Genomic DNA, 27,388 nt, shown 5'->3' on the forward strand with positions numbered 1-27,388 from the left:
AAAGGAGGCAAGGGGTTAAAGGGGTACTCCGGTGGAATTTTTTTTTTTTAATCAACTGGTGCCTGAAAGTTAAACAGATTTGTAAATTACGTCTATTTAAAAATATTAATCCTTCCAGGACTTATCAGCTGCTGTATGCTCCAGAGGTTCTTTTCTTTTTGAATTTCTTTTCTGTCTGACCACAGGGAGACATGGATAGAGGTGTCAGCAGAGAGCACTGTGGTCAGACAGAAAAGAACTACACAACTTACAAATCTGTTAAACTTTCTGGCACCAGTTGATTTAAAAAAAGAAAAGTTTTCCACCGGAGTACCCCTTAAGGCCTCTGTATGAGAATGTTGTAAAATAACGTGATTTTCTTCCAGACTTGGGTAAAAAACCATGGGAGAGAAGTAATTCAGTGGAAAAGCCTGTGCCGTCATTACTGTCCAGGTGAGTGTCGGCTGCAGTCTTGTTGCATGGACATTGTCTTGTAGTGCGCTCTATTCATGTGCTATCTCATTCCATTGCCATAGAACCCCACCAGTGGTGAAGAGTCCTGAAGCTAAGAGCCCCATACAATCTCAGCCACCCTCTAGGTACCAGAGCCGACCGAAGCTCTTTGACTGTATCATCTTGTGCTGTGCCGACTCTCGTCTCCACCTGTCCGTGCTGCATCATCATTGTAGTGCTCGGTGTAGTGTCCTCGCTGTGCACCCATTGCCTGGACACAACTTCTTCTTAGAAATCCTTCACCTGACATAGTTTACAGATAGAAGTAATGGACAAATAACGGAAACTTTCTATCTTAGATTATATATTGTATATTTCTCTCTATCCATACATATCCATACATATACCTACCTATACTCATACATATCCATACCAATACATACCTATACCTACACCTACCTATACATACCTATACCTACCTTTACTCATACATATCCATACCTATACCTACCTACCTATACATACCTATACTTATACATTCCTATACCTACCTATACATACCTATACCTACCTTTACTCATACATATCCATACCTATACCTACCTACCTATACATACCTATACTTATACATTCCTATACCTACCTACCTATACGTACCTATGTCTACCTATACTCATACATATTCATACCTATACCTACCTACCTATACCTATATCTACCTATACTCATACATATACATACCTATACCTACCTACCTATACCTATATGTACCTATGTCTACCTATACTCATACATATCCATACCTATACTTATACGTACCTATACCTACCTACATTACCTACCTATACCTGTACATACCTATACCTACCTCCCTATACATACCTGTACCTACCTATACCTATCTATATAAATACAAAACTATACATATCTATACCTACCTATACTGATACATATCCATACCTATACATACCTATACCTACCTACCTATACATACCTATACCTACCTTTACTCATACATATCCATACCTATACCTACCTATACATGCCTATACGTACCTATGCCTACCTATACTTATACATACCTATACCTACCTACCTACCTATACATACCTATAAAGTGAGAGGTAGGAAAATGTTTCCAGCCCGCAGAATAGTGAGCGCAGTAATATATCATAGTAGAGACTGTAAGGCTGCATTCACACCACGTTTTTACAATACAGTTCCCGTATACATTTTCAATTTGAAAACCGTACAGAATCGTATTGAAAACCGTATGCATTGACTCTCCATTGAAAACCGTATGCCAAAAGATGCATCAGGTTGTGTCCGTTTTGCGTCTTGTACGGTTTTGTCTATTTTATCCCGTACCCAAAACCGTAGCCTACCACAGTTTTTGGTCTGGGTGAAAAACCGTATTGAAACCGTATACGTTTTTTTTTTAACATAGGAGTGAGGGGGAACCTTACAGAACCGTATGTGTGTACAGTTCCATCCGGTTTGCACTATACGGTTTTTTACTTTGCACACCGAAAGTTTTTTTTCTTGAAATTTCAATCAAACAAGAGTAACTTTATTCATAATGGAGTGAAAAGTTAAAAACATATACTTTTTTTTCTTAAAAAACGGATGCAACCGGACATCATTTTTCAAACCGTATACGGGTTAATATTTGTACACACGTTTTTACGGTTTTGAGGAATCCGTTTTTCATCAAAAACCTGATACGGGAACTGTATTGCAAAAACGTGGTGTGAACCCACCCTAAAAAAAGGATAAAATTATGTATTTTTTCATGGTTAATATATATTCTAAGATAGAAATTAGAGGGGTCAAATCTAGGGACCATGTTGTTCTATGACAGTGTTTCCCAAACAGGGTGCCCCCAGCTGTTGCAGAACTACAACTCTCAGCATGCCCGGACAGCCTTTGGCTGTCCGGGCATGCTGGGAGTTGTAGTTCTGCAACAGCTGGGGGCACCCTGGTTGGGAAACACTGTTATATGATATGCCCTCTGATGGGGACGGAGCACAAGGTTTTAAGGCTTAAAGGGGACACTCTAGTAGAAAAAAAAATGTTTTCAAATCAACTGGTGTCAGAAAGTTATATAAATTTGTAAATTACTTTCATACATTTTTTTTTATCCTTCCAGTACTTATCAGCAGCTGTATGCTCCAGAGGAAGTTGTGAAGTTCTTTTCATTCTGACCACAGTGCTCTCTGCTGCCACCTCTGTCAGTGTCAGGAACTATCCAGAGCAGGAACAAATCCCCATAGCAAATTTCTCCTGCTCTGGACAGTTCTTGACACAGACAGAGGTGGCAGCAGAGAGCACTGTGGTCAGACTGGAAAGAACACCACAACTTCCTCTGAAGAATACAGCAGCTGATAAGTACTGGAACTGTTAAGATTTTTTAATAGAAGTAATTTACAAATCTGTTTAACTTTCTGGCACCAGATGATTTGAAAACAAATGTTTTTAGGGAAGAGAGGAGGGTTGCCCCTGTTTAAAAAAAAATAAATAAATAAAATCATTCCCCGCTTCAGTGCAAAGACTGGCAGCTTCCTCTGTGACAGACAATGGGTGCACCTAAAATCATGTCCTAGTTGTCTCATCCTATATGGTGATCATACTGTCCACAAATATAAGACCACACCATTGTATCAGACTGCACCACTGCATCATTGTGTTTTAGTGTCGCAGTTTTACCGTTTAAAGGGGTACTCCGCCCCTAGACATTTTATCTGCTATCCAAAGGATAGGGTATAGGATGTCTGATTGTGGGGGGTCCGGCCGCTGGGACCCCTTGTGATCTCCGGTCGGCACCCCGTAATCCGCATGCCCATAGTGCACTCCGCTATGTTCCGAATTACGAGCGACCATAGCCGTCACCCCCCCCCCCCCCATAAATGGAGGGGGGTGATGACCACAGCCTAGCACAGCCAGGGGTCTGAACATAAATGGGGTGGGGTCACACGTGCCATAATTTGCTGTGTATTTTCGGCAGCTGATTTAGCTACCTATTAACGACAACCGGTGGGAAAATACGTGTGACCCTGCCCGAAATCTCTCTAAAATATTGTTAAGCTTTGATTTATTCATCCTCTTCTTCTCCTGAGATGTATGAAAACAAATCCCATGTACTATACTCAGTCTAGTGTTTCCCAACCAGGGCGCCTCCAGCTGTTGCAAAACTAATATTCCCAGCATGCCCGGACAGCCAAAGGGTGTCCGGGCATGCTGGGAGTTGTAGTTTTGCAACAGCTAGTGGCCCCCTGGTTGGGATAACACTGCTCTAGTCCAGTGGTCTCCAGACTGCGGACCTCCAGATGTTGCAAAACTACAACTCCCAGCATTCAGAAAGGGGCAGTAGATATACATGACTGTGTGTGACAACTGTGACTAGATTCCTCAGTGGTTTCAGCTTTTAAGCAGGTGCTCCCCTGTATGCGATTGTCTAGAGCAACTATTGCAGGTGCTCCTCTGTACACCATTGTCTAGAGCAACTATTGCAGGTGCTCCTCTGTACTCCATTGTCTAGAGCAGCTATTGCAGGTGCTCCTCTGTACTCCATTGTCTATAGCAGCTATTGCAGGTGCTCCCCTGTACTCCATTGTCTAGAGTAGCTATTGCAGGTGCTCCTCTGTACACCATTGTCTATAGTAGCTATTGCAGGGGCTCCTCTGTACTCCATTGTCTAGAGCAGCTTATTGCAGGTGCTCCTCTGTACTCCATTGTCTAGAGCAGCTTATTGCAGGTGCTCCTCTGTACTCCATTGTCTAGAGCAGCTATTGTCGGTGCTCCTCTGTACTCCATTGTCTATAGCAGCTATTGCAGGTGCTCCCCTGTACTCCATTGTCTAGAGTAGCTATTGCAGGTGCTCCTCTGTACACCATTGTCTATAGTAGCTATTGCAGGGGCTCCTCTGTACTCCATTGTCTATAGTAGCTATTGCAGGTGCTCCTCTGTACACCATTGTCTATAGTAGCTATTGCAGGGGCTCCTCTGTACACCATTGTCTATAGTAGCTATTGCAGGGGCTCCTCTGTACTCCATTGTCTAGAGCAGCTTATTGCAGGTGCTCCTCTGTACTCCATTGTCTAGAGCAGCTATTGTCGGTGCTCCTCTGTACACCATTGTCTATAGCAGCTATTGCAGGTGCTCCCCTGTACTCCATTGTCTAGAGTAGCTATTGCAGGTGCTCCTCTGTACACCATTGTCTATAGTAGCTATTGCAGGGGCTCCTCTGTACTCCATTGTCTAGAGCAGCTTATTGCAGGTGCTCCTCTGTACTCCATTGTCTAGAGCAGCTATTGTCGGTGCTCCTCTGTACTCCATTGTCTAGAGCAGCTATTGCAGGTGCTCCCCTGTACTCCATTGTCTAGAGCAGCTATTGCAGGTGCTCCCCTGTACTCCATTGTCTAGAGCAGCTATTGCAGGTGCTCCTCTGTACTCCATTGTCTATAGCAGCTATTGCAGGTGCTCCTCTGTACTCCATTGTCTAGAGCAGCTTATTGCAGGGGCTCCTCTGTACTCCCTTGTCTATAGTAGCTATTTCAGGTGCTCCCCTGTACGCCATTGTCTAGAGCAGCTATTGTCGGTGCTCCTCTGTACTCCATTGTCTAGAGCAGCTATTGCAGGTGCTCCCCTGTACTCCATTGTCTAGAGCAGCTATTGCAGGTGCTCCTCTGTACTCCATTGTCTAGAGCAGCTTATTGCAGGGGCTCCTCTGTACTCCATTGTTTATAGCAGCTATTGCAGGTGCTCCTCTGTACTCCATTGTCTAGAGCAGCTATTGCAGGTGCTCCTCTGTACTCCATTGTGTATAGCAGCTATTGCAGGTGCTCCTCTGTACTCCATTGTCTAGAGCAGCTATTGCAGGTGCTCCTCTGTATGCCATTGTCTAGAGCAGCTATTGCAGGTGCTCCTCTGTATGCCATTGTCTAGAGCAGCTATTGCAGGTGCTCCCCTGTATGCCATTGTCTAGAGCAGCTATTGCAGGTGCTTCTTTGTACTCCATTGATTTGAGCAGCTTATTGAATGTGCCTGATATCTTTAAACAAAACAGGGCTCAATAAAGGATTTGCTTCACACAGCATCTAAGCCAGTTGCCTCCAGCTGTTGCTAAACTACAGCACCCAGGTTGTTGGGAGTTGTAGTTTTGCAACAGCTGGAGGCACCCTGGTTGGGAAACACTGATCTAAGCAGCTGTGACCAAGAGAGCATGTACCATAAGGGCAACTCTTGCAACCATAATGAGGACTCTGCAGAGAGAGGGGTCGTCCAGGAGAGATCAGATCAGTCTTTGCAGGATTCCCTCTCTCCACTATCAATGCAACTTTCACCAGCCAGCAGCACCCAGATTGGGGGTCCTGCCCCCACCTTATACTGGGGCAAAGAGAGGCTCCTTATGTGCCAAGATGGGGAACAGGCAGAGGCGAAGCTATAGAGGTAGCAGACGCACCAGGACCCTGGTGTCTAAGGGGGCCCCATTTCACATCTGCCCCATTAGAGACCAGTAATATACAGTAATTTGCATATGGGGCCCTGTTGCAGATTTTGAATCGGGGCCCATAAGCTACAAGCTACGTCTCTGGGAACAGGAGCTGCAATTCTCTCCTTTTGTAAAAGTACCTAAAGAGGTTACGGACCTACCAAGCTATTATGGAAGAAACATGGCAATATACATGGTAAACACTGTACAAAAGTATACCGCCATTAAGTGCCACATAGTACAATCCTAACGGCTCCGAGCTAAATTCACTCTCAATAATAAATAATATATATATATATTAGTGATAACCAATAGAGAAGAAAGAAACAAGTGGCACTGCTAGCAACCACAGGGTCTAATTATAAAGGATACACATCGGAGGTTTACAACAGATAGGTACTTGTACAAGGGGTCCCATCGGCGGTGCTAGGTGAAACAGAACGTAGTCAATAATAGAACAAACAAAGAACAAAATCACACCTGCACTCACCGCAAGGGTACCGCAACTCCGGCCTCACTCCAACGGTGCCTCCAATCAACGATCCGGCATATCAGATGTGGAGCGCTCAGAAAAGGCGACTGCCGGCGGTTTCACGCAATCACTATGCGCTTCATCCGGCCTACGAGGCCGGATGAAGCGCATAGTGATTGCGTGAAACCGCCGGCAGTCGCCTTTTCTGAGCGCTCCACATCTGATATGCCCGTTCGTTGATTGGAGGCACCGTTGGAGTGAGGCCGGAGTTGCGGTACCCTTGCGGTGAGTGTAGGTGGGATTTTGTTCTTTGTTTGTTCTATTACATATATATATATATATATATATATATATATATATATATATATATATATATATATTAGTGTCGAGGGTGCTGACTCAGGCTGCATGCACACCACGTTTTTGCAATACAGTTCCCGTATACGGTTTAAAGTTAAAAACCGTACGGAACCGTATAGAAAACCGTATGTCAAACGCATCATCCGGTTTAGTCCGTTTTGCGTCTTATACGGTTTTGTCTGTTTTTTTTTTTTTTTTTTTACCCATACCCAAACCCATACCCACCCTACCACATTTTTTGGGCTGGGTGAAAACCCATATTAAAAACTGTATACTTTTTTTTTATTAATTAATTAATTAATTTATTTATTTATTTTAATTAATTAATTTATTTATTTTAACATGGGAGTCAATGGGAACCGTACAGAAGCGTATGTGCGTACGGTTCCATCTGGTTTCCACCATAAGGTTTTTGACTTTGCACAGTTTTGTTTCTTGGAATTTCAATCAAACAAGTGAAACTTTATTCAAAATGAAGTGAAAAGTTAAAAACGTATGTTTTTTTTTTCATAAGAAACTGATGCAACCGGACATAATTTTTCAAACCATATACGGGTTTTGATACAGTTTAGTCAGGTTTTGAGGAATACGTTTTTTTTTAAATCAAAAACCTGATACGAGAACTGTATTACAAAAACGTGATGTGAATGAAGCCATAGTGGATATGCTCGATGGGTCGTCAATCTGGCGCCAAAGCTTTGAGCTGGATTTAGTCCCAGAGTTGAAGGGATTGTACAGGATTAGAAAAGCTCGAGTGCTTTCTCCCAAAAAGAGCGCCACACCAAACCACAGGTTGCGTGCGGTACTGCCGGTCAGTCTCCATTCAAGTCAGTGAAGCAGCGTTTCGATACCAGACAACAACACCTGACCTGGTTTGGTTTGGGATCGGGTTAGGGGGTGTAAAGTAATGAAAATTAAATGTACAGTAGAGAAGTGGCGGAAGTGTTTTTTACGGTCGATTTTAACTTTGCTACATTTTGGGCAGGATGAAGCCTGTAAACAGCAGCAATGACGTATCGACGGACGCCTTAGATTTCGACCGAATGAAACAAGTAAGTACTCGGCTATGGTTTTTTTTTTTTAACAGTGTAAGGATGCCGCTATCTGGTAAGGCTAGGTTCACATTGCCATTTGTATTCGACCTATTAAGGGTCTGATCGGACCCTAAAAAACCGGTCAGATGCAAACAGCTACTGCTGGGATCTGACAGACCCCCATTGACTTGCATGGGGTCCGTTTGTGATCTGGTAATTTTACTTACTCTGAGTCAGGGTTTTCCAACCAGGGTGTCTCCAGCTGTTCCAAAACTACAACTCTCAGCCTGTAAATGTCCGGGCATACTGGGAGTTGTAGTTTTGCAACAGCTGAAGGCACCCTGGTAGGAAACACTGCTCTAAGCTCCCATTTCTCCTGTATAAAAGTATAAACTAAATCTGTAGTGGGCATGAACTAAAGCTAGATGATCCTGGATATATACACTAGATCAGTGTTTCCCATCCAAGGTGCCTCCAGCTGTTGTAAAACTACAACTCCCAGCATGCCCGGACAGCCTTTGGCTGTCCGGGCATGCTGGGAGTTGTAGTTTTGCAACAGCTGGAGACACCCTGGTTGGGAAACACTGCATTAGATAAATGTTGATAAACCCCATGATTTTGTCAGGACCGGCCAATTATGTATGTGGAGGGGGGCTCCCGACTCCCCCGAATGGGTCAGCTGAAAAAAAAAAAAAATTAAAAAGGCACCACATCTGTCCTCAAGTTGTTTGTGGTATTGCAGATCCGTTCCATTAAAAGTGAATGGAGCCAAGTTGTAGTACCACGCGCAACCTGAGGACAGGGGTGGTGCTGTGTGCTTCTTTTTTTCTTTTTTTTTTTAAGTAAATAGCTCTGATTTCTATTCTGAGAACTCCTATAAGATTTATATTTTTTATTTAATGGATTCTGACTTTTTTATTTTTTATTTTTTTTATTATTGGGGGGGGGGGGGGGAGGCTCTTGACGTTCTTTGCTGAGTGTTTATTGTTGCTTTTTTAACATTTCCATTTATTTATTTTTTAAAGGAAATACTAGAGGAAGTTGTTAGAGAGTTACATAAAGTCAAAGAAGAGATTATTGATGGTAAGTTAATCCTACCTCTTCCATTCCTTAGATCAGTGTTTCCCAACCAAGGTCCCTCCAGCTGTTGTAAAACTACAACTCCCAGCATGCTGGGAGTTTTGCAGCAGCCGGAAGAACCCTGGTTGGGAAACGCTGGACTAAGGCATAGTGGTAAACAATTCCGTGTATTAGGAAAATATTTAGGTGGAGATTCATCAAAACCTGTCGAGAGGAAAATTTGACCAGTTGCCCATAGCAACCAGATTGTTTTTCATTTTTGAAAAGGCCTCTGAAAAATAAAAGAAGCGATCTGATTGGTTGCTATGGGCAACTGGTCAAATTTTCCTCTTGACAGGTTTTGATAAATCTCCCCCTCATGTGTCAACTTAAAGGGATACTCCGCCCCTGGCATCTTATCCCTTATCCAAAGCATAGGGGATAAGATGTCAGATCGCCGTGGTCCCGCTGCTGGGGACCCCGGGGATCGCTGCTGCAGCACCCCGATATCATTACTGCGCAGAGTGAGTTCGCTCTGTGCGTAATGACGGGCGATACAGGGGCCGGAGCAGCGTGACGTCATGGCTCCGCCCCTCATGACACCACGGCCCGCCCCCTTAATGCAAGCCTATGGCAGGGGGAGTGACGACCGCCACGCCCCCTCCCATAGACTTGTATTGACGGGGGCGGGCTGTGACGTCACGAGGGGCGGAGCCATGACATAACGATGCTCCGGCCCCTGTATCGCCCGTCATTTCGCACAGAGCGAACGCGCTCTGCGCAGTAATGATGGCGGGGTGCTGCAGCAGCGATCCCCGGGGTCCACAGCCGCGGGACCCCGGCCATCTGACATCTTATCCCCTATCCTTTGGATAGGGGATAAGATGTCTAGGGGCGGAGTACCCCTTTAAACACAATGGAGGACATATTGAAAAGCTCTGGTATCTACTCTTATATTTAGACGATGCAGACTAAGGCCGGGTTCACACCACGTTTTTGCAGTACAGTTCCCGTATACGTTTTCAATTTGAAAACCGTACGCCAAACGATGCATCCGGTTGTGTCCGTTTGGAATCCTGTAAGTTTTTTTCCCGTAGCCTACCACGGTTTTTGGTCCAGGTGAAAATCAGTGTTTAAACGTATACATTTTTTTTTTACATGGGAGTCAACGGGAACCTTACAGAACAGTAGGTGCGTACGGTTCCATCCAGTTTTCACCATACAGTTTTTGACTTTGATTGAAATTCCAAGAAAAAAAAAACTGTGCAAACAAGTGAAACTTTATTCATAATGGAGTGAAAAGCTAAACATATACTTTTTTTTTTCTTAAAAAACAGATGCAACCGGACATCATTTTTCAAACCTTATACGGATTAATATTTGTACACACGTTTTGATACAGTTTCGTCAGGTTTTGAGGAATCAGTTATCAAATAAAAAACCTGATACGGGAACTGTATTGCAAAAACGCAGTGTGAACCCAGCCTAAGATTGCGTGAGATTTTTAACAGTGACTGTTGGAACACACACCTTAAGATGCGTCACATTTTCAGTCTACACCACATCTGAGGGGGAAAAGTTAAAGGGGCACTCCGGAAGAAAACAATGTTTTCAAATCAACTGGTGCCAGAACGTTCGACAGATTTGAAATTTACTTTCATATAAAAGTCTTAACCCTCCCAGTACTTATGAGCTGCTGTATGCTTCAGAGGAAGTTGTGTAGTTCTTTCCAGTCTGACCATAGTGCTCTCTGCTGCCACCTCTGTCCGTGTCAGGAACTGTCTGTTACCTATAGGGATTTGCTCCTGCTCTGGACAGTTCCTGACACGTACAGAGGTGGCAGCAGAGAGCACTGTGGTAATCAGTGTATATGATGCAAACTAGTTCAAATTCTTTTGAAAGTGTGTGCTGCCAATTTAAAGGAGAACTCTGGTGGAAAACAATAATATTATTATTATTATTTTTTTTTTTTTTTTATCAACCGGTGCCAGAAACTTCTATTAAAATATTTTAATCCTCCCAGTACTTATCAGCTGCTGTATGCTCAAGAGGAAGTTGTGTAGTTCTTTCCAGTCTGACCACAGTGCTCTCTGTTGACACCTCTGTCCATGACAGGAACTGTCCAGAGCAGGAACAAATCCCCATAGCAAACTTCTCCTGGTCCGGACAGTTCCTGATACGGACAGAAGTGTCAGCAGAGAGCACTGTGGTCAAACTGGAAAAAACTACACAACTTCCTCTGGAGCATACAGCAGCTGATAAGTACTGGAAGGATTTAGCATGATCCTATAACTAGGGGCACAGAGGTAGCGGTCATACCAGGGACCTGTGACTAAAGGGACCCCATACCAGTAGTATGAAAGGCACATAGTAGACATAGTACAGGTTTTGCATTGGGGACCATGTTAGGCCTCTGTCTATAATGGCATTTCTATTGTATTGCTGGGGCCAAGATAAGCAAGCTTCACACTGATTTCTCTTTGCACAATACTTATGTTTTTTTACTCTATTTTTTTTTCTTTCAGCTATCAGGCAGGAACTGAGCAGAATTAGTACAACATAATGGAGGGAATCGTCCGGTTCGGGAATGTACAGTGGAGTCCAAGCAGGGCTGATGATTTGCGTGTGGAATTGGTCACTGACTAAAGGGGGACTGCACCTGCACTCTGTTCCTATCCCCGTAGCAGACACACTTTGAAGCTTACGGCCTTGGATTTTGCTTTAAGTCTTAAAAAAAAAAATATTCAAAACATTTTACATTTCTGAATTTTATTTTTAGACCTTCATCTGACTTTGCACACCGAGATTCATCAGCCTTTTTTTTTTGTATGATATATTTGCTTATTTAAATGTATTATTTTTCATTTAGTAGTAGTTACGGAAAAAAAAAAAAAAAGAGAAATGTGAGCTATTTGCTTTATTAGGACGAACTTCAGAGTAATTTAACTGGTAGTCTGCAGTGTTAGGACCCTTTTCTTGCCAACAGAATTTTATTGCAGAATCACGAGAAAGAAAAAAAAAGATCCAGACACTTTACAAAGATCGTACGGTATGTTGAAAAAAATAAAAAAAAATATAAAAAAGTAAAAAAAAAATAATTCCACTTCATCACAATATTACAATGGTACATCAGTGCACCACAGTAGCTGTGTTCATATTGGTAATAAATTGTTTATTGTCCAGAGCGCTGGTTTTGCGAGTCGTTTTTATTTCAAGGTGACCTTGTCATATAAAATATATATTTTTTACGTCAGAGCGGTGTTTCCCTACCAGGGTGCTTTTAGCCTGTGCAAAACCACAACTCCCAGCATGCCCGGACAGCCTATAAGACATCTTATCCCCTATCCAAAGGTAGGACCCCTGCGATCTCAGCTGCGGCACCCCAGACATCCGATGCACGGAGTGAACTTCGCTCCATGCTGGATGACTGGCGATGCGGGGCGGAGGCTCGTGACATCACGACCACGCCACGTTTGTGACATCACAGCCACTTCCCCTAAATGCAAGTCTATGGGAGAGAGCGTGACGGCCGTCATGCCCCCTCCCATAGACCTGCATTGAGGGGGCGTGACCTTGATGTCATGAGCCTCCGGCGATGCGCCTGATGCTCTAAACCGGTGTTTCCCAACCAGGGTGCCTCCAGCTGTTGCAAAACTACAACTCCCAGCATGTCCGGACAGCCAACGGCTGTCCGGGCATGCTGGGAGTTGTAGTTTTGCAACAGCTGGAGGTACCCTGGTTGGGAAACACTGTGATAACTGGTCCAAAGGCTGTCCGGGCATGCTGGGAGTTGTAGTTTTGCAACAGCTGGAGGCACCCTGGTTTAGGAAACACTGTCGTAGAGACATGAACATTTTTAGTCAAACAGGTCTGACCAGAATAGTTGGTCTGTGCCATGTGATCGAGGCAGAATCCCAATATTTAGGATATGAGCTGCAGACACCAACAGAGGGGTGAAAGGACAGCAATATCACACATAACTTTGCTATGTCAATGGGTTTGCTACAACTTATGAAATCATGATTTTCTACATGGGCTTAGGTGCCGCAGGATCGCTTGCCTGCTGTGTGTCCCCTCCCTCCTCCCTGTCCTGGATGATTGACATACAGGACAGAGAACAGTGTCTCTAAATCCCATAAGATACTGAGCAGCTTGGCCTCATCTTCTTGACACTTTAGCCCAGGGAGAAAATCATAATTTTATAAGCTGTAGCAAAGTGTCAAGGAGGCAGGGACGAGCTGCTAAGTGCGGAAAGGAGACACCAGAGGCAAGTAATACTGTGGCACTAAATGGGCAATGTCAAATAAAAAAAAACTTTTATATACACTGCTCAAAAAACACAATGTAACTCCAAGTCAATGACACTTCTGTGAAATCCCACTGTCCACTCAGGAACAACACTGATTGACAATCAATTTCAAATGCTGTTTTGCAAATGGAACAGACAACAGGTGGAAATTATAGGCAATGAACAAGACACCACAATAAAGGAGTGGTTATGCAGGTGGTGACCGCAGACCACTTCTCAGTTCCTATGCTTCCTGGCTGTTTTGGTCACTTTTTGAATGCTGGCGGTGCTTTCACTCTAGTGGTAGCATGAGACTGAGTCTACAACCCACACAATTGGCTCAGGTAGTGCAGCTCATCCAGGATGGCACATCAATGCGAGCTGTGGCAAGAAGGTTTGCTGTGTCTGTCAGTGTAGTGTCCAGAGAATGGAGGCGCTACCAGGAGACAGGCCAGTACATCAGGAGATGTGGAGGAGGACGTAGGAGGGCAACATCCCAGCAGTAGGACCGCTACCTCCGCCTTTGTGCCAGGAGGAGCACTGCCAGAGCCCTGCAAAATGACCTCCAGCAGGCCACAAATGTGCAGGTGTCCACTCAAACGGTCAGAAACAGACTCCATGAGGGTGGTATGAGGGCCCAACATCCACTGGTGGATGTGCTTACAGCCCAACACCATGCAGGACGTTTGGCATTTGCCAGAGAACACCAAGATTGGCAAATTCGACACTGGTGCCCCTGTGCTCTTCACAGATGAAAGCAGGTTCACACTGAGCACGTGACACAGGCTGGAGATGCTGTGGAGAACATTCTGCTACCTGCAACATCCTCCAGCATGACCAGTTTGGTGGTGGGTCAGTAATGTTGTGGGGGTGGCATTTATTTGGGGGGCTGCACAACCCTCCATGTGCTTGCCAGAGGTAGCCTGACTGCCATTAGGTGCCGAGAGGAGATCCTCAGACTCCTTGTTAGACCATATGCTGGTGAACCTGTTGTAAGTTTTATGCTGCCCACACCACACAGTAGAAAACTGGTGCAGGCATTGTGATCCCAAAAGACTAGTTACCCTGCTCCCCACCTGGTCTGCTTGAGGGACGAGTCTCTCCCTCTTAAGCGAAGGGTCACGCTGGGCGCATCCGCAGCATATTTCACGCTGTGGATGCACCAACAGCAGTCACATGAGGGAGCTGCAGCCGGGAGATTGGTCTACAGTCCCTCTTGTGACTGCCATTGGCGCATGAAATATGCTGCGGGTGAGCCCAGCATGACCCTACCCTTAGACATTTCAAAGTAATCATAGTTTGATTGTCTCTAATCAAGTTTCCTTTAGGGTACGTTCCCACCTGGTGTATTTTGCTGCTGCATATTTTATTTCCCATTGAAGTCAATGTGTAGGAAAATACACAGCAAAATACACCAGGTGGGAACGTACCCTAAAGGAAATCTCCTGCAAAAATGTACTTATTCACAGGATAGGGGATAAGTAGCTTATCGTAGGGGGTCCGACCGCTTGGACTCCCCATGATCTGCTACTTATCCCCTATCCTGTGCATAGGTTATCATGTGGATTTTACAGCCTGCATTTTGGTGCAGATTTTGTGATTCACTTCAACCAAACCCCCACCACCCACAAGATTGGAGTAGGGCAGTTTATAGTGGAAATATTGCAGATTATCTACTGTGGAATTCCACTGTGTTAAATCCACATCATTTACAGCCAGCCCCCTGCTCAGTACTGACAAATTGCAGCAATCTTATAACAGCTGTCTACAAATAAGTCATTTCCATTTTGGGAGATATTCTAACTCGGCTATTAAATTCATTGTCATCTTCTAAGGCTTTAAAAAAATGAGCCAAACCATTGCCACCTATGAGTAACCTTCCTTGGTTCCTCAGACATCACAACTTTACATATCTTTTTTTCCCAGTGTTAAAGGCTGTCCGGGCATGCTGGGAGTTGTAGTTCTGCAGCATCTGGAGGCACCCTGGTTGGGAAACCCTGCTCTAGATCAATGTTTCCCAACCAGCGTGCCTCCAGCTCTTGCAAAACTACAACACCCAGCATACCTGAAAAACCTAACAATTTTACAGCTGATTAGGAACTACAACTTTCATCATGCTCTGATCTCTCAAGGCTGTCCGAGCATGATGGGAATTATACTTTGGCAAAAACTGGAACGCTGCATGTTGGGAACCCCTGCAGAACACTGCGTGCAGCCCTCCCTATCAGTGATACAAGAAATACATTGTATCCTTGTTTGTTTCCTCCTAATGGTAGAAACCAATATTATATATTTTTATTGATATATATATATATATTTTTAGTATATAATTTATATATAATATTTTATATATCTATTAAAAAAAAATATATATATATATATTATATATATATATATTTCTAAATCCTAAAATGTTGCAGTATCTTGTAATATCGGACTAACAGAATTTTGTAGCTTTCGGGATTCCTCCCTTTATCAAGTCCAAAGCAAATCTAAGCTCACAAGCAGAAGACACCGGTTACATCTTAACCCCTGCATATCTGTGATCTCCACATCTATTGTCTTAACCCCTGTATATCTGCGAGATGTAACCTGTGTCTTCTGCTTGTGAGCTTAGATTTGCTTTGGACTTGATAAAGGGAGGAATCCCGAAAGCTACAAAATTCTGTTAGTCCAATAAAAAAAGGTATTACAAGATACTGCAACATTTTATGATTTGCATCACTGGACTAATACGGCTACTCAAATTTACTATATAATATATAATATTATATATATATATATATATATATATATATATATATATATATATATATATATATATATATATATATACACACATATACATATATACATATACATACACACACATACATATACACTAAAAATATATATAAATGAATAAAAAAATATATTATATATATATATATATATATATAATCTATTTTTAATTCATATTTTTATTCATATTTTTTATTACTTTTTATTCATTTAATATATATATATATTTTTTTTTCTTTAAATGTAATTTTTTTTTTTTTTTTTTTTAACATTTATTTAAAGGGGTACTCTGTAGAATTTTTTTTTCTTTCTTTCAACTGGCTCCAGAAAGTTAAAACAGATTTGTAAATAACTTCATTAACAAATCTTAATCCTTCCAGTACTTAGCTGCTGTATGCTCCAGAGGAAGTTGTGTAGTTCTTTCCAGTCTGACCACAGTGCTCTCTGCTGCCACCACTATCCATGTCAGGAACTGTCCAGAGCAGGAACAAATCCCCATAGCAAACCTCTCCTGCTCTGGACAGTTCCTGACATGGACAGAGGTGTCAGCAGAGAGCACTGTTGTCAGATTGGAAAGAACTACACAACTTCCTCTGGAGCATACAGCAGCTAAGTACTGGAAGGGTTAAAAATTATTGTATAGAAGTCATTTACAGATGTATTTAATTTTCGGGAGCCAGTTGATATGAAAAAAAAAAAAAATTATATATATATATATATATATATATTTTTTTTTTTTTTTTTTTCACTGGAATACCCCTTTAAAGGCTGTTAGGGCATGACAAAAAGTTTGGGAACACTGTCAGATGTAATGCCAACCATGCAATACATTGATTACTTCAGGTCCCCGTTCCTCATGATTAGAGATGAGCGAACTTACAGTAAATTCGATTTGTCACGAACTTCTCGGCTCGGCAGTTGATGACTTATCCTGCGTAAATTAGTTCAGCCTTCAGGTGCTCCGGTGGGCTGGAAAAGGTGGATACAGTCCTAGGAAAGAGTCTCCTAGGACTGTATCCACCTTTTCCAGCCCACCGGAGCACCGGAAAGCTGAACTAATTTATGCAGGATAAGTCATCAACTGCCGAGCCGAGAAGTTCGTGACGAATCGAATTTACTGTAAGTTCGCTGATCTCTACTCATGATGTCTGGGCAGCCTTAGGAGAAATTTAGGAATTGTTGTGTTTATGGGATCTGTTACCAATGCATCATTGGCCGAGGTTCAGATCTACAGAGACATCTGATCAGTAGAAAACACCATTTATTATCCTGTACGGCATCTGCACAGAGTCAGTTGTCGGCCTGTAAGGCTTCACATAAAAATGTTCTGTCCGTGCATGTACATCATTATCCTGCATTGGCAAGCTTGCATTTCCTTTTGATCCTGGAATAGGGTCCAATTTCTTCATTAAAAATGAAATCCCATAGAACCCGCACCCAGGACTGGTGCTGGGGAAGACCGTCATAATACTCGGAAGCAATCTGCCGTACCTGCGGGACACAAGCGGGAAAAGATCAGCCCATGCAACGCCAAAGAACCCTTAAGGCAGTGGTTTTCAAACTGTGGGCCTCCAGCTGTTGCAAAACTACAACTCCCAGCATGCCCGGACAGCCAACGGCTGTCCGGGCATGCTGGGAGTTGTAGTTTTGCAACAGCTGGAGGTCAACAATTTAGAGACCACTGATCTAAGGGTATGGCCGGAGGTCACAGAAATGGCAAATAATGTGGATTTTCCACTATGCATTTTGGCGCCGATTTTGTAAAAACTAGATCCAAGATCTACAGCAAAATGTGCAAATTTGTGTCAAATTTTGGCGTTGATAGATTTGTTTCAGTTTGAGCAAGGCTGGGTTCACACCACGTTTTTCAAATACGGTTATCGTATACGGTTTTCCGCTAAAAAACCTATGGCAAAAACCGTATACAACCGTATGACTCCAAATTAAAACGTATACGGTTTTTCCCCGTACGGTTCTATCCGTTTGCATCAGTTTTTGCCAACGGTTTTGCTATTTTGTTGGAATTAGTTTTCCAGCAATTTAATAAAGTTACTATTGTTCTATTGAAATTCCAATCTGCGCATGTGTCAACTCCAAAAACGGATTAGAAAAACCGCGTGCAACCGTATTCTGAAATTCTGTGTACGGTTCTCATAGACAACAACGTTAAAAGAACCGCATACGGTTCGCATACGATTTTCCAACCGGAGGCAAAAACGTGGTCGACAGCGTTTTTGTCTACGGTTGAAAAATCGACAAAACCGTATCCGAGGCAAAACGGATGCAACCGTACACAACATTTGGTATACGGTTTACAATGCATTCTCTATGCATACGGTTTTGAATACAGTCGTATACATTTTTTTGCCGAAAACCGTATACGGTTACCGTATTTAAAAAACGTGGTGTGAACCCAGCCTAAGGAAGTCAAAATCTACAGCAAGGGCCCATTGACACTGTGGAATTTGCAAGCCGTGTTATTCCGGCGCCGCAACACAAGTGGGACCGCTCTGTTTCCAATGGGATTGTGCTGCACCGTATGCACAGAATTTATAATTATGGACAGAAATTAGTTCCTATCAATGGAGACGCCCATGTCCGAGCGGTCCTAGTGCCGGTCTGTATATGAAATATCCCTTCCTGGAATTTCTCCAGGGTGGATATTGTGCTGAGACAACTACACACTAAAAATGAGATGACTACACAACTTCCTGTCAGGGGTGAATCATGCAAAAGCATGATGAAGCCAGTACAATAGGTGATCACACAATATTAGTACGTTTTATATCTTTGTGTGATATTTTATTTAAAATACAAATTTTTTTTTTTTATACTGGCATACCCCATGCATGCCCAGTTCGGCAGAGCATGCAAGAGGGTATTAAGTAGGGCTGGCCTGATACCGATACTGGTATCTGTATCGGGACAGATACTGGACATTTGCATAAGTACTTTCACTCGTGTAAATGTCCCCGATACCATAATCCGATACCTGTGGCGGTAGACCCGCCGGCAGGTATCACAGAGGGGCGGTAAGTCGCCTGCACTCTCCGCTAACGAGCTATGCAGCTGAGTGCACATCATAGCTGGGACCCGCATTAACCCTTTAGACGCCACGATCAAAGTTGATTGCGGCATCTATAAGTCCTGAGCTGTACTGCCGGTTAGCTCAGGGGTGCTGAACGGTATCATTGCGGTGTCCGGATCTGCAGTGAGGACGGCCACAGGTCCCTTACCCTGTTCGATGCGTCCGATCGTTGCTCCTTTACTGCTGCCTGCCATGGCAGTCAGTAGTAAAGGAGCACCGATAACACTGATCACTGCTATGATATGGCAGAGCATTGATCAGTGTATGCAATCTATAGATTGCTAGTAAGTCCACTAAAGGGACTAAAAAAGTGACAAAAAAAATGTAAAAAATAAAGTGAATTAACCCCTTCCCAATAAAAAGTTTGCATCACCCTTTTCAAAAAAGTTTAAATAAAATAAAAAGTATATATATATATATATATATATATATATATATATATATATATATATATATAAAAAAGCCCCAAAAACACACACCCCTTTTTCCAATTAAGAGTATGTTCACACAGCAGATCCACAGCGTATTTTATGCTGCGGATCTACCGCTGAAGGACCGCTACATGCTGCCTTTAGATGTGCCTGTTCGGAGCAGAAATATGCAGCTACGAGCAGACACACTGAAGCGATGAGTGAGTAAACACAGTGTGGCTGCTCCATGAGCTAGGCCGAGAGCGGCTGCGATGTGAGAGTACACTGCGCATGTCCGCTGCGACTCGCACATGGCAGTGTGTCTGCTCGTAGGCGGCGTATTGCCGCTCCGAGCAGGCACATCTAAAGGCACCCTGTAGCTGTCCTTTAGCAGCAGTGCCGCAGCTTAAAATATACTGTGGATCTGCCCGTGTAAACGTACCCTTAAAAAGGGGTACTCCGCTGCTCAGCGTTTGGAACCAACTGTTCCGAACAATGGAGCTGGGTGCTTATGATGTCACAGCCCCGCCCCCTCAATGCAAGTCTATGGGAGGGGGCGTGGCAGCTGGCATGCCCCCTCCCATAGACTTGCATTTAGGGGGCGGGGCGTGACATGAGCTCCCGGCTCCAGCACGCTACGACTTGCACATGGCAGGTGCTACATTAAGTATAATTCCCCAATCAGGATATAGTAACCAATGACCCTGTGCTACTTATACCAGATCGGGTATCAAAAATTAGGTATATGGTTCCTCAGAACCTCACACCGCACTCACTCATAGCGCAACAATTGCTGGAACCCGCAGTGGCCCGGAACGCACATTTTCGGGTCTTCAAGAGAGGGAAAACGTGCTTTTGTACGTTTTCCTCTCCCTGAAGAAGACCTGAAAATGTGCGTTTGGGGCCACTGCGGGTTCCAGCAATTGTTGCGCTATGAGTGAGTGCGGTGTGAGGTTCTGAGGAACCATATACCTAATTTTTGATACCCGATCTGGTATAAGTAGCACAGGGTCATTGGTTGCTTTATCCTGTTTGGGGATTATACTTAAAGTGTCCCTGTCATCAACAAAAAAAATTTATATATAGTGTAGATAATACCATTATATGAATATTTGTAATATACATTGGTTAAAAAGTGTGTATATTTTTGTCCCTGCAGCTATTGTCTGTGTGTCTCTGAGGAGTCCAAATACAGGAAGTGAGGGCAGAAAAGCAGGGATCTGTACACTAAGAAAAAGCAGGACAGTGTTTTTTCTATAACATGCTCCTGGCTCTTACATCAGGATGATTGACAGGGCAGGAGTCTGCACAGATACATTTGGTGTACATGCTATTTTTGCCAGTTCTCTACTTTTTATTAGTAGTCTTATTAAAATCTACATACATAAAATAATCTCATCATCATTGAATGGGTTATTGATCCTTCTTTGGTGTACAATACATAGCTGACCAGATGTGCTTTGGGGTCCAGGGATCTGGTGAGGTTGCTACCTCTGCACCCTCTATAGCTACACCCCTGCCAATGACAGGGCTAGTGCAAGGATTTTTGTCACTAGACGAAAGCATAATTTTGCCACCCCCCTTGACCACACCCATTGGTTTGGCCTTTATTACTGGGGTGACACACTGTAACAAACCTCCTCCTCATATAATCTCCTTACTTCTGGGGTGACACACTGTGAAACCTGCTTTTTATGTAATCTCCAGCAATGGTGGAGTGCTGCTGGTGGAGCGCTGCTGGCTGGCTAACTTTCTGGCAGCAGGCAGAGCCGAGTCTCCCCTCAAGAGGGCACTCTAGGCAGCTGCCTATTTTGCCTATAGGCAGAGCCGGCCCTGGCCAATGTTATAGAACATACATTACCAAGAGTCTGGAGGACTTACCATGGGCAATCTGCTTCCAGGAATGCTGGGAAAGTCGTGATGCTCCATGTGGTAGCCAACATTAAAAGTTATTAAATTGAGAGATCCGTAGTAGGAATAAGTCTCGTGTCCTTTCAGAAACATGTAATGTTCTGCAATAAAATGTCCAGAGATGGGGTGAAAACCCAAGCAGAAAACCGAGCCGGCCAGCAGGTAGACCACAGGCTTCAGGCCACACGTCCTATACAGTAAGAAGTCCACAAAAAACTGGACGAGGGCGTTACAGATCTCCATCCTGCTGATGGGCTTCGGATTTACATACAGCGGCCGTAACACGTAGAAGAGCGGCTGTAGGATCAACCACATCAGTTTACGGCAGGGGGTGCAGAAGAACCACCCTTCGAAGTCTGTGGGTATGTCCACGTCCAGGTGGTCTCCTCCCAGATAGCGGTGGTGATCAATGTGATACTTCTTAAAGGACGCAGAGTAGGGCATGCCGATAGGCAAGTTGGCGATCACGGCGAACCATCGGTTCCACTTCGCCTGCCGGTTGCCGAAGGCCACGTTGTGTGAGATGTCGTGGATGGCCAAGGTCAACGAGTGGTTCACGCAGCCACCAAGTGCGTACGCCCAAAATAAAACCCATTTCCAGGCCAAGTCTCTGACTAGATGACAGACCATGAACTGAGCAGCAACCATCGCCAGGACGACCCATTTTAGGTGGGGGTCCGGTCCCATAAGAGACTTTATTTCGGGATATTTGGCTGTGAGAAAAAAAAAATTATCAAAACTTTGTTAAAGTTATCCTAATGTTTCCCAAACAGGGTGCCTACAGCTGTTTCAAAACTACAACTCCCAGCATGCCCAGACAGTGTGTGAACAAGCTTTGAGCAGATCAATAGTGCAAGTGAAAATACGAAAATTTGTAATATATCTTAGACAAAAATGCTTCTTTCTTGTGTTATCAAGCTTCTTCCCTTTCCTGCTGCTCAAATCATCTTCTCTGAAAATCATCTCAGCCCTCTCCTGTCTCTGCAAGACAAGCAAAACAAATCTATGGAGGAGGGAGGGGGATCTCCACCCACCAGCTCGGAGAGAACTGCAAACAACAAGTGGAGCCTTCAGAGCAGAAATCTGCTGAAAAATACCATATTCAAGTTATACAATGAATTGGCCAGAAATAGTGCAGCTCCACATGTACACACACAGGACAGCACATCCTGAGAGAACACACACAGTGGTGTCACAGTACAGGGCTACTACACACAGTGGTGTCACAGTACAGGGCTACTACACACAGTGGTGTCACAGTACAGGGCTACTACACACAGTGGTGTCACAGTACAGGGCTACTACACACAGTGGTGTCACAGTACAGGGCTACTACACACAGTGGTGTCACAGTACAGGGCTACTACACACAGTGGTGTCACAGTACAGGGCTACTACACACAGTGGTGTCACAGTACAGGGCTACTACACACAGTGGTGTCACAGTACAGGGCTAATACACACAGTGGTGTCACAGTACAGGGCTAATACACACAGTGGTGTCACAGTACAGGGCTAATACACACAGTGGTGTCACAGTACAGGGCTAATACACACAGTGGTGTCACAGTACAGGGCTAATACACACAGTGGTGTCACAGTACAGGGCTACTACACACAGTGGTGTCACAGTACAGGGATACTACACACAGTGGTGTCACAGTACAGGGATACTACACACAGTGGTGTCACAGTACAGGGATACTACACACAGTGGTGTCACAGTACAGGGATACTACACACAGTGGTGTCACAGTACAGGGATACTACACACAGTGGTGTCACAGTACAGGGATACTACACACAGTGGTGTCACAGTACAGGGATACTACACACAGTGGTGTCACAGTACAGGGATACTACACACAGTGGTGTCACAGTACAGGGATACTACACACAGTGGTGTCACAGTACAGGGATACTACACACAGTGGTGTCACAGTACAGGGATACTACACACAGTGGTGTCACAGTACAGGGATACTACACACAGTGGTGTCACAGTACAGGGATACTACACACAGTGGTGTCACAGTACAGGGATACTACACACAGTGGTGTCACAGTACAGGGCTAATACACACAGTGGTGTCACAGTACAGGGCTAATACACACAGTGGTGTCACAGTACAGGGCTAATACACACAGTGGTGTCACAGTACAGGGCTAATACACACAGTGGTGTCACAGTACAGGGCTAATACACACAGTGGTGTCACAGTACAGGGCTAATACACACAGTGGTGTCACAGTACAGGGCTAATACACACAGTGGTGTCACAGTACAGGGCTAATACACACAGTGGTGTCACAGTACAGGGCTAATACACACAGTGGTGTCACAGTACAGGGCTAATACACAGTGGTGTCACAGTACAGGGCTAATACACACAGTGGTGTCACAGTACAGGGATAATACACACAGTGATGTCACAGTACAGGGATAATACACACAGTGGTGTCACAGTACAGGGATAATACACACAGTGGTGTCACAGTACATGGATAATTCACACAGTGGTGTCACAGTACAGGGATAATTCACACAGTGGTGTCACAGTACAGGGATAATTCACACAGTGGTGTCACAGTACAGGGATAATTCACACAGTGGTGTCACAGTACAGGGATAATGCACACAGTGGTGTCACAGTACAGGGATAATACACACAGTGATGTCACAGTACAGGGATAATACACACAGTGATGTCACAGTACAGGGATAATGCACACAGTGGTGTCACAGTACAGGGATAATGCACACAGTGGTGTCACAGTACAGGGATAATGCACACAGTGGTGTCACAGTACAGGGATAATGCACACAGTGGTGTCACAGTACAGGGATAATACACACAGTGATGTCACAGTACAGGGATAATACTCAGTGTGCGCAGTGAGGTTTAGAGATGGGGCCAATGTGACTGACATGCGGGTCCACCTGCAAACCTCACTGAGCTCCAGGCAGCCCTGTGTGTCTGCTCATAGGAGAATATGCAGCACATTTCCCACTGTGCAGCAGATTTTGGGGGAGCAGGTTTCTGGTGAAAATTTATTTATCACCTATCCACAGGATAGGGGATAAGTAGCTGATCGCAGAGGGGTCTGACCACTGGGGCCCCCCCTCAATCATTAGGAGGGGACCCGCCGCTCCGTGAGGAGCACGTGCAACAAACCGCACGCACTCTTCATTTCTATGGGAGACCCGAGTACAGCTCCCGGGCACCATCAGCGCTCCCATATAAATGAATGGAGCCGAAGAGAACATGTGCTCCTCACAGAGCACCTGTCGTGGAGATCACGGGGGCCTTAGTATTCAGACCCCCCCCCCCCCCCCTCTGATACTGTGGATAGGAGATAACTCAATGTTCGCTGGAGTTCTCCTTTAAAGGCACAACACATTTTGGAGGCTCATACTGGGTGTTTTCGGACAGATTCTTTTTCCACGACCGACCCAAAATTGTGTAGTCACTGCAATAAACAACAAGGTGACTGCACGATTTGAGGATGAGCGGATATAATACCTCGAAAGGCAGAAATGATCAGTTTTTTTGAAAAAAATTCTTCTAATATTCATTTTAAAAATAATGAATATGAAATAAAAAATAATGAAATAAACAGGCATGCTAAGAGTTGTAGTTTTTAACAGCTGGAGGCACTCTTGCTGGAAAACACTGTATAAAATGACACAAATAAGGTGGTGTCAGGCTTCAGGTCCATGTTTCCCAAACAACGTGTCTCCAGCTGTTGCAAAACTACATCTCCCAGCAGCCAGAGGCCCCTGGTGTCTAGTGGCCCAATTGGTTCTCCAGTATGACACTTTTCCCATTTTTCAGAAAAAAAAACCAACTATTGGTATTGCTGCGTGCAGAATTCCATACTTAAAAGGATACTCCGGTGGAAAAATTAACTAGTGCCAGAAAGTTAAACAGATTTGTAAATTATTTCTATTAAGAAATCCGTAATTCTTCCAGTACTTATCAGCTGTATGCTGCAGAGGAAGTTGTGTAGTTCTTTTCAGTCTGACCACAGTGCTCTCTGCTGACACCTCTGTCCGTGTCAGGAACTGTCCAGAGCAGGAGAGGTTTGCTATGGGGATTTGCGCCTTCTCTGAACAGTTTCTGACATGGACAGAGGTGGCAGCAGAGAGCACTGTGGTCAGACAGAAAAGAACTATACAACTTCCTCTAAAGCCTACAGCAGCTGATAAGTACCGGAAGGATTAAGATTTTTTATCTAGAATTAATTTACAAATCTGTAACTTTCTGGCACCAGTCAATTTAAAAACAAAAACAAAACAAACACCACAAAACACACATCTATCCCCCCCCCCCCCCCCCCCTACACATTTTAGCTGCAGCTAAATTCCCCCCTGAATACAACCATGTGCATGAATCCCCACAATAAATACATTCTACAAAAGGGAGACAAAGCATAAAGGTTTCCAGTATCTATTAAGAAGTTACTAAAATAGCAATTCCTAAAAAGCTGCTGGATACATTGGAAGGCGTCCCCCTCTTAGGCTGCGTTCACACCATGTTTTTGCTAAACGGTTCCCGTATCAGGTTTTTGATGAAAAACTGATTCCTCAAAACCTGACTAAACTGTATCAAAAAGTGTGTACAAATTTTAACCCATAAACGGTTTGAAAAATGTCCGGTTGCATCCGTTTTTTAAGAAAAAAAAAAACGTATAAGTTTAACTTTTCACTCCATTTTGAATAAAGTTTCACTTGTTTGATTGAAATTCCAAGAAAAAAAAACTGTGCAAAGTCAAAAACCGTATGGTGCAAATCGGATGGAACTGTACGCACACACAGTTCTGTACGGTTCCCATTGAGTTCCATGTTAAAAAAAAAAAACTTACAGTTTAATATAGTTTTCCACCCGGACCAAGAAACGTGGTAAACTACGGTTTTGGGTACGGGGAAAAAAACTGGCCAAAACCGTATGAGATTCAAAACGGACTAAAACTGATGATGCGTTTGACATACAGTTTACAATGTTAAGTCAATGTATACGGATTTCTATACGGTTCCGTACGGTTTTTAACTTGAAACCGTATATGGGAACTGTACAGCAGAAACGTGGTGCGCGTGCAGCCTGACAGGAGCTTCTCATACATTCTCGAATGACAAGAAAAGCTCCAGCAGGAGATGTACCTAGGATTTCCTTCCTGCGCTGACTGTGCGGCTGATCCGTATAAACCCATTCAAAGTCTCCTCGAGTCACCTTGTTGCCCATTGTGGCTCATTTCTTGCATCTCCAGGAGATCAGGACTGAGGGGAACGAGGGATCAGCTGCGACTTATATAACCTCCCTGTCCTGAGGGGCCGGGCTGCACAGGATGGGAGGTGACTGAAGACTGCTGGGGTGTGATCTCCATCTACACAGAGCAACACAAATTTGGGGGAGATTTATCAAAACCCCATAGCAACCAATCAGATCGCTTCTTTCATTTCTAACAAGGCCTCTGCAAAATGAAAGAAGCAATCTGATTGGTTGCCATGGGCAACTGCGCCACTCTTCCTCTGCACAGGTTTTGATAAAACTCCCCCAAAGGGCGCATTAACACCTTCAGGTTTTTAACTGAAATTATTTAAAGGGGTACTCAGCCCCTAGACATTTTATCCCTTATCCAAAGGATAGGGGATGAGATGTCTGATCGCGGGGGTCCCACCGCTGGGGACCCCCGCGATCTCCTTGCTGCACCCAGTATTTGTTTAGAGCAGTGTTTCCTAACCAGGGTGCCTCCAGCTGTTGCAAAACTACACATCCCTGCATGCACAGACAGCCTTTGGACCAGTTATCACATTGTTTCCCATCCAGGGTGCCTCCAGCTGTTGCAAAACTACAACTCCCAGCATGCCCAGACAGCCTTTGGACCAGGCAAAAAATTTCAGTTGCCACTATGTGGCAAGGAATAAATTGGCTGTAAGCAATTCAAAGCATTGGATATCATCAGTGCCGAGAATCGGCCCCTTTGCTGATTACACAAACTAGCAGCTTCAATCAGTGCCTGCAGTTTGGAGGAAATGTAACTGTAAACTATGGGCACTATGC

At 44.0% G+C, this 27,388-nt stretch overlaps 2 protein-coding genes across 9 annotated transcripts in view; one reads left to right on the forward strand and one right to left on the reverse strand.

Moving 5' to 3' along the window:
- The window catches only part of EVL (Enah/Vasp-like), a 129,374-nt gene extending 117,341 nt beyond the window's left edge, over positions 1-12,033 (forward strand). For 5 of the 7 annotated variants that reach the window (XM_056546741.1, XM_056546738.1, XM_056546743.1 and 2 more), the window contains 5 exons: positions 366-432; positions 516-578; positions 7,741-7,807; positions 8,815-8,872; positions 11,374-12,033. In XM_056546741.1, the coding sequence (XP_056402716.1) occupies positions 366-432; positions 516-578; positions 7,741-7,807; positions 8,815-8,872; positions 11,374-11,411 (293 nt within the window). In that variant the 3' untranslated portion in view covers positions 11,412-12,033. The remainder of the gene's footprint in view (positions 1-365; positions 433-515; positions 579-7,740; positions 7,808-8,814; positions 8,873-11,373) is intronic. The other 2 variants (XM_056546742.1, XM_056546744.1) reach the window with 1 other exon arrangement.
- Positions 12,034-17,161: 5,128 nt separating this feature from the next.
- On the reverse strand, positions 17,162-26,738 carry DEGS2 (delta 4-desaturase, sphingolipid 2). Of its 2 annotated transcripts, none has more exons than XM_056546747.1 (3): positions 26,558-26,738; positions 21,297-22,039; positions 17,162-17,408 (listed from the first exon to the last, which is right to left on the reverse strand). In XM_056546747.1, the coding sequence occupies exons 1-3, from the start codon at positions 26,586-26,588 to the stop codon at positions 17,265-17,267; spliced, it is 918 nt and encodes a 305-aa protein (XP_056402722.1). In that variant the 5' UTR covers positions 26,589-26,738; the 3' UTR covers positions 17,162-17,264. The 2 variants fall into 2 exon arrangements, with proteins under 2 accessions (XP_056402722.1, XP_056402721.1); XM_056546746.1 differs by having other exon boundaries at positions 26,488-26,737.
- Positions 26,739-27,388: the final 650 nt, after the last annotated feature.

Source organism: Hyla sarda, chromosome 11 (genome assembly GCF_029499605.1).
Source record: "Hyla sarda isolate aHylSar1 chromosome 11, aHylSar1.hap1, whole genome shotgun sequence".
In the NCBI taxonomy this organism is placed as follows: domain Eukaryota; kingdom Metazoa; phylum Chordata; class Amphibia; order Anura; family Hylidae; genus Hyla; species Hyla sarda.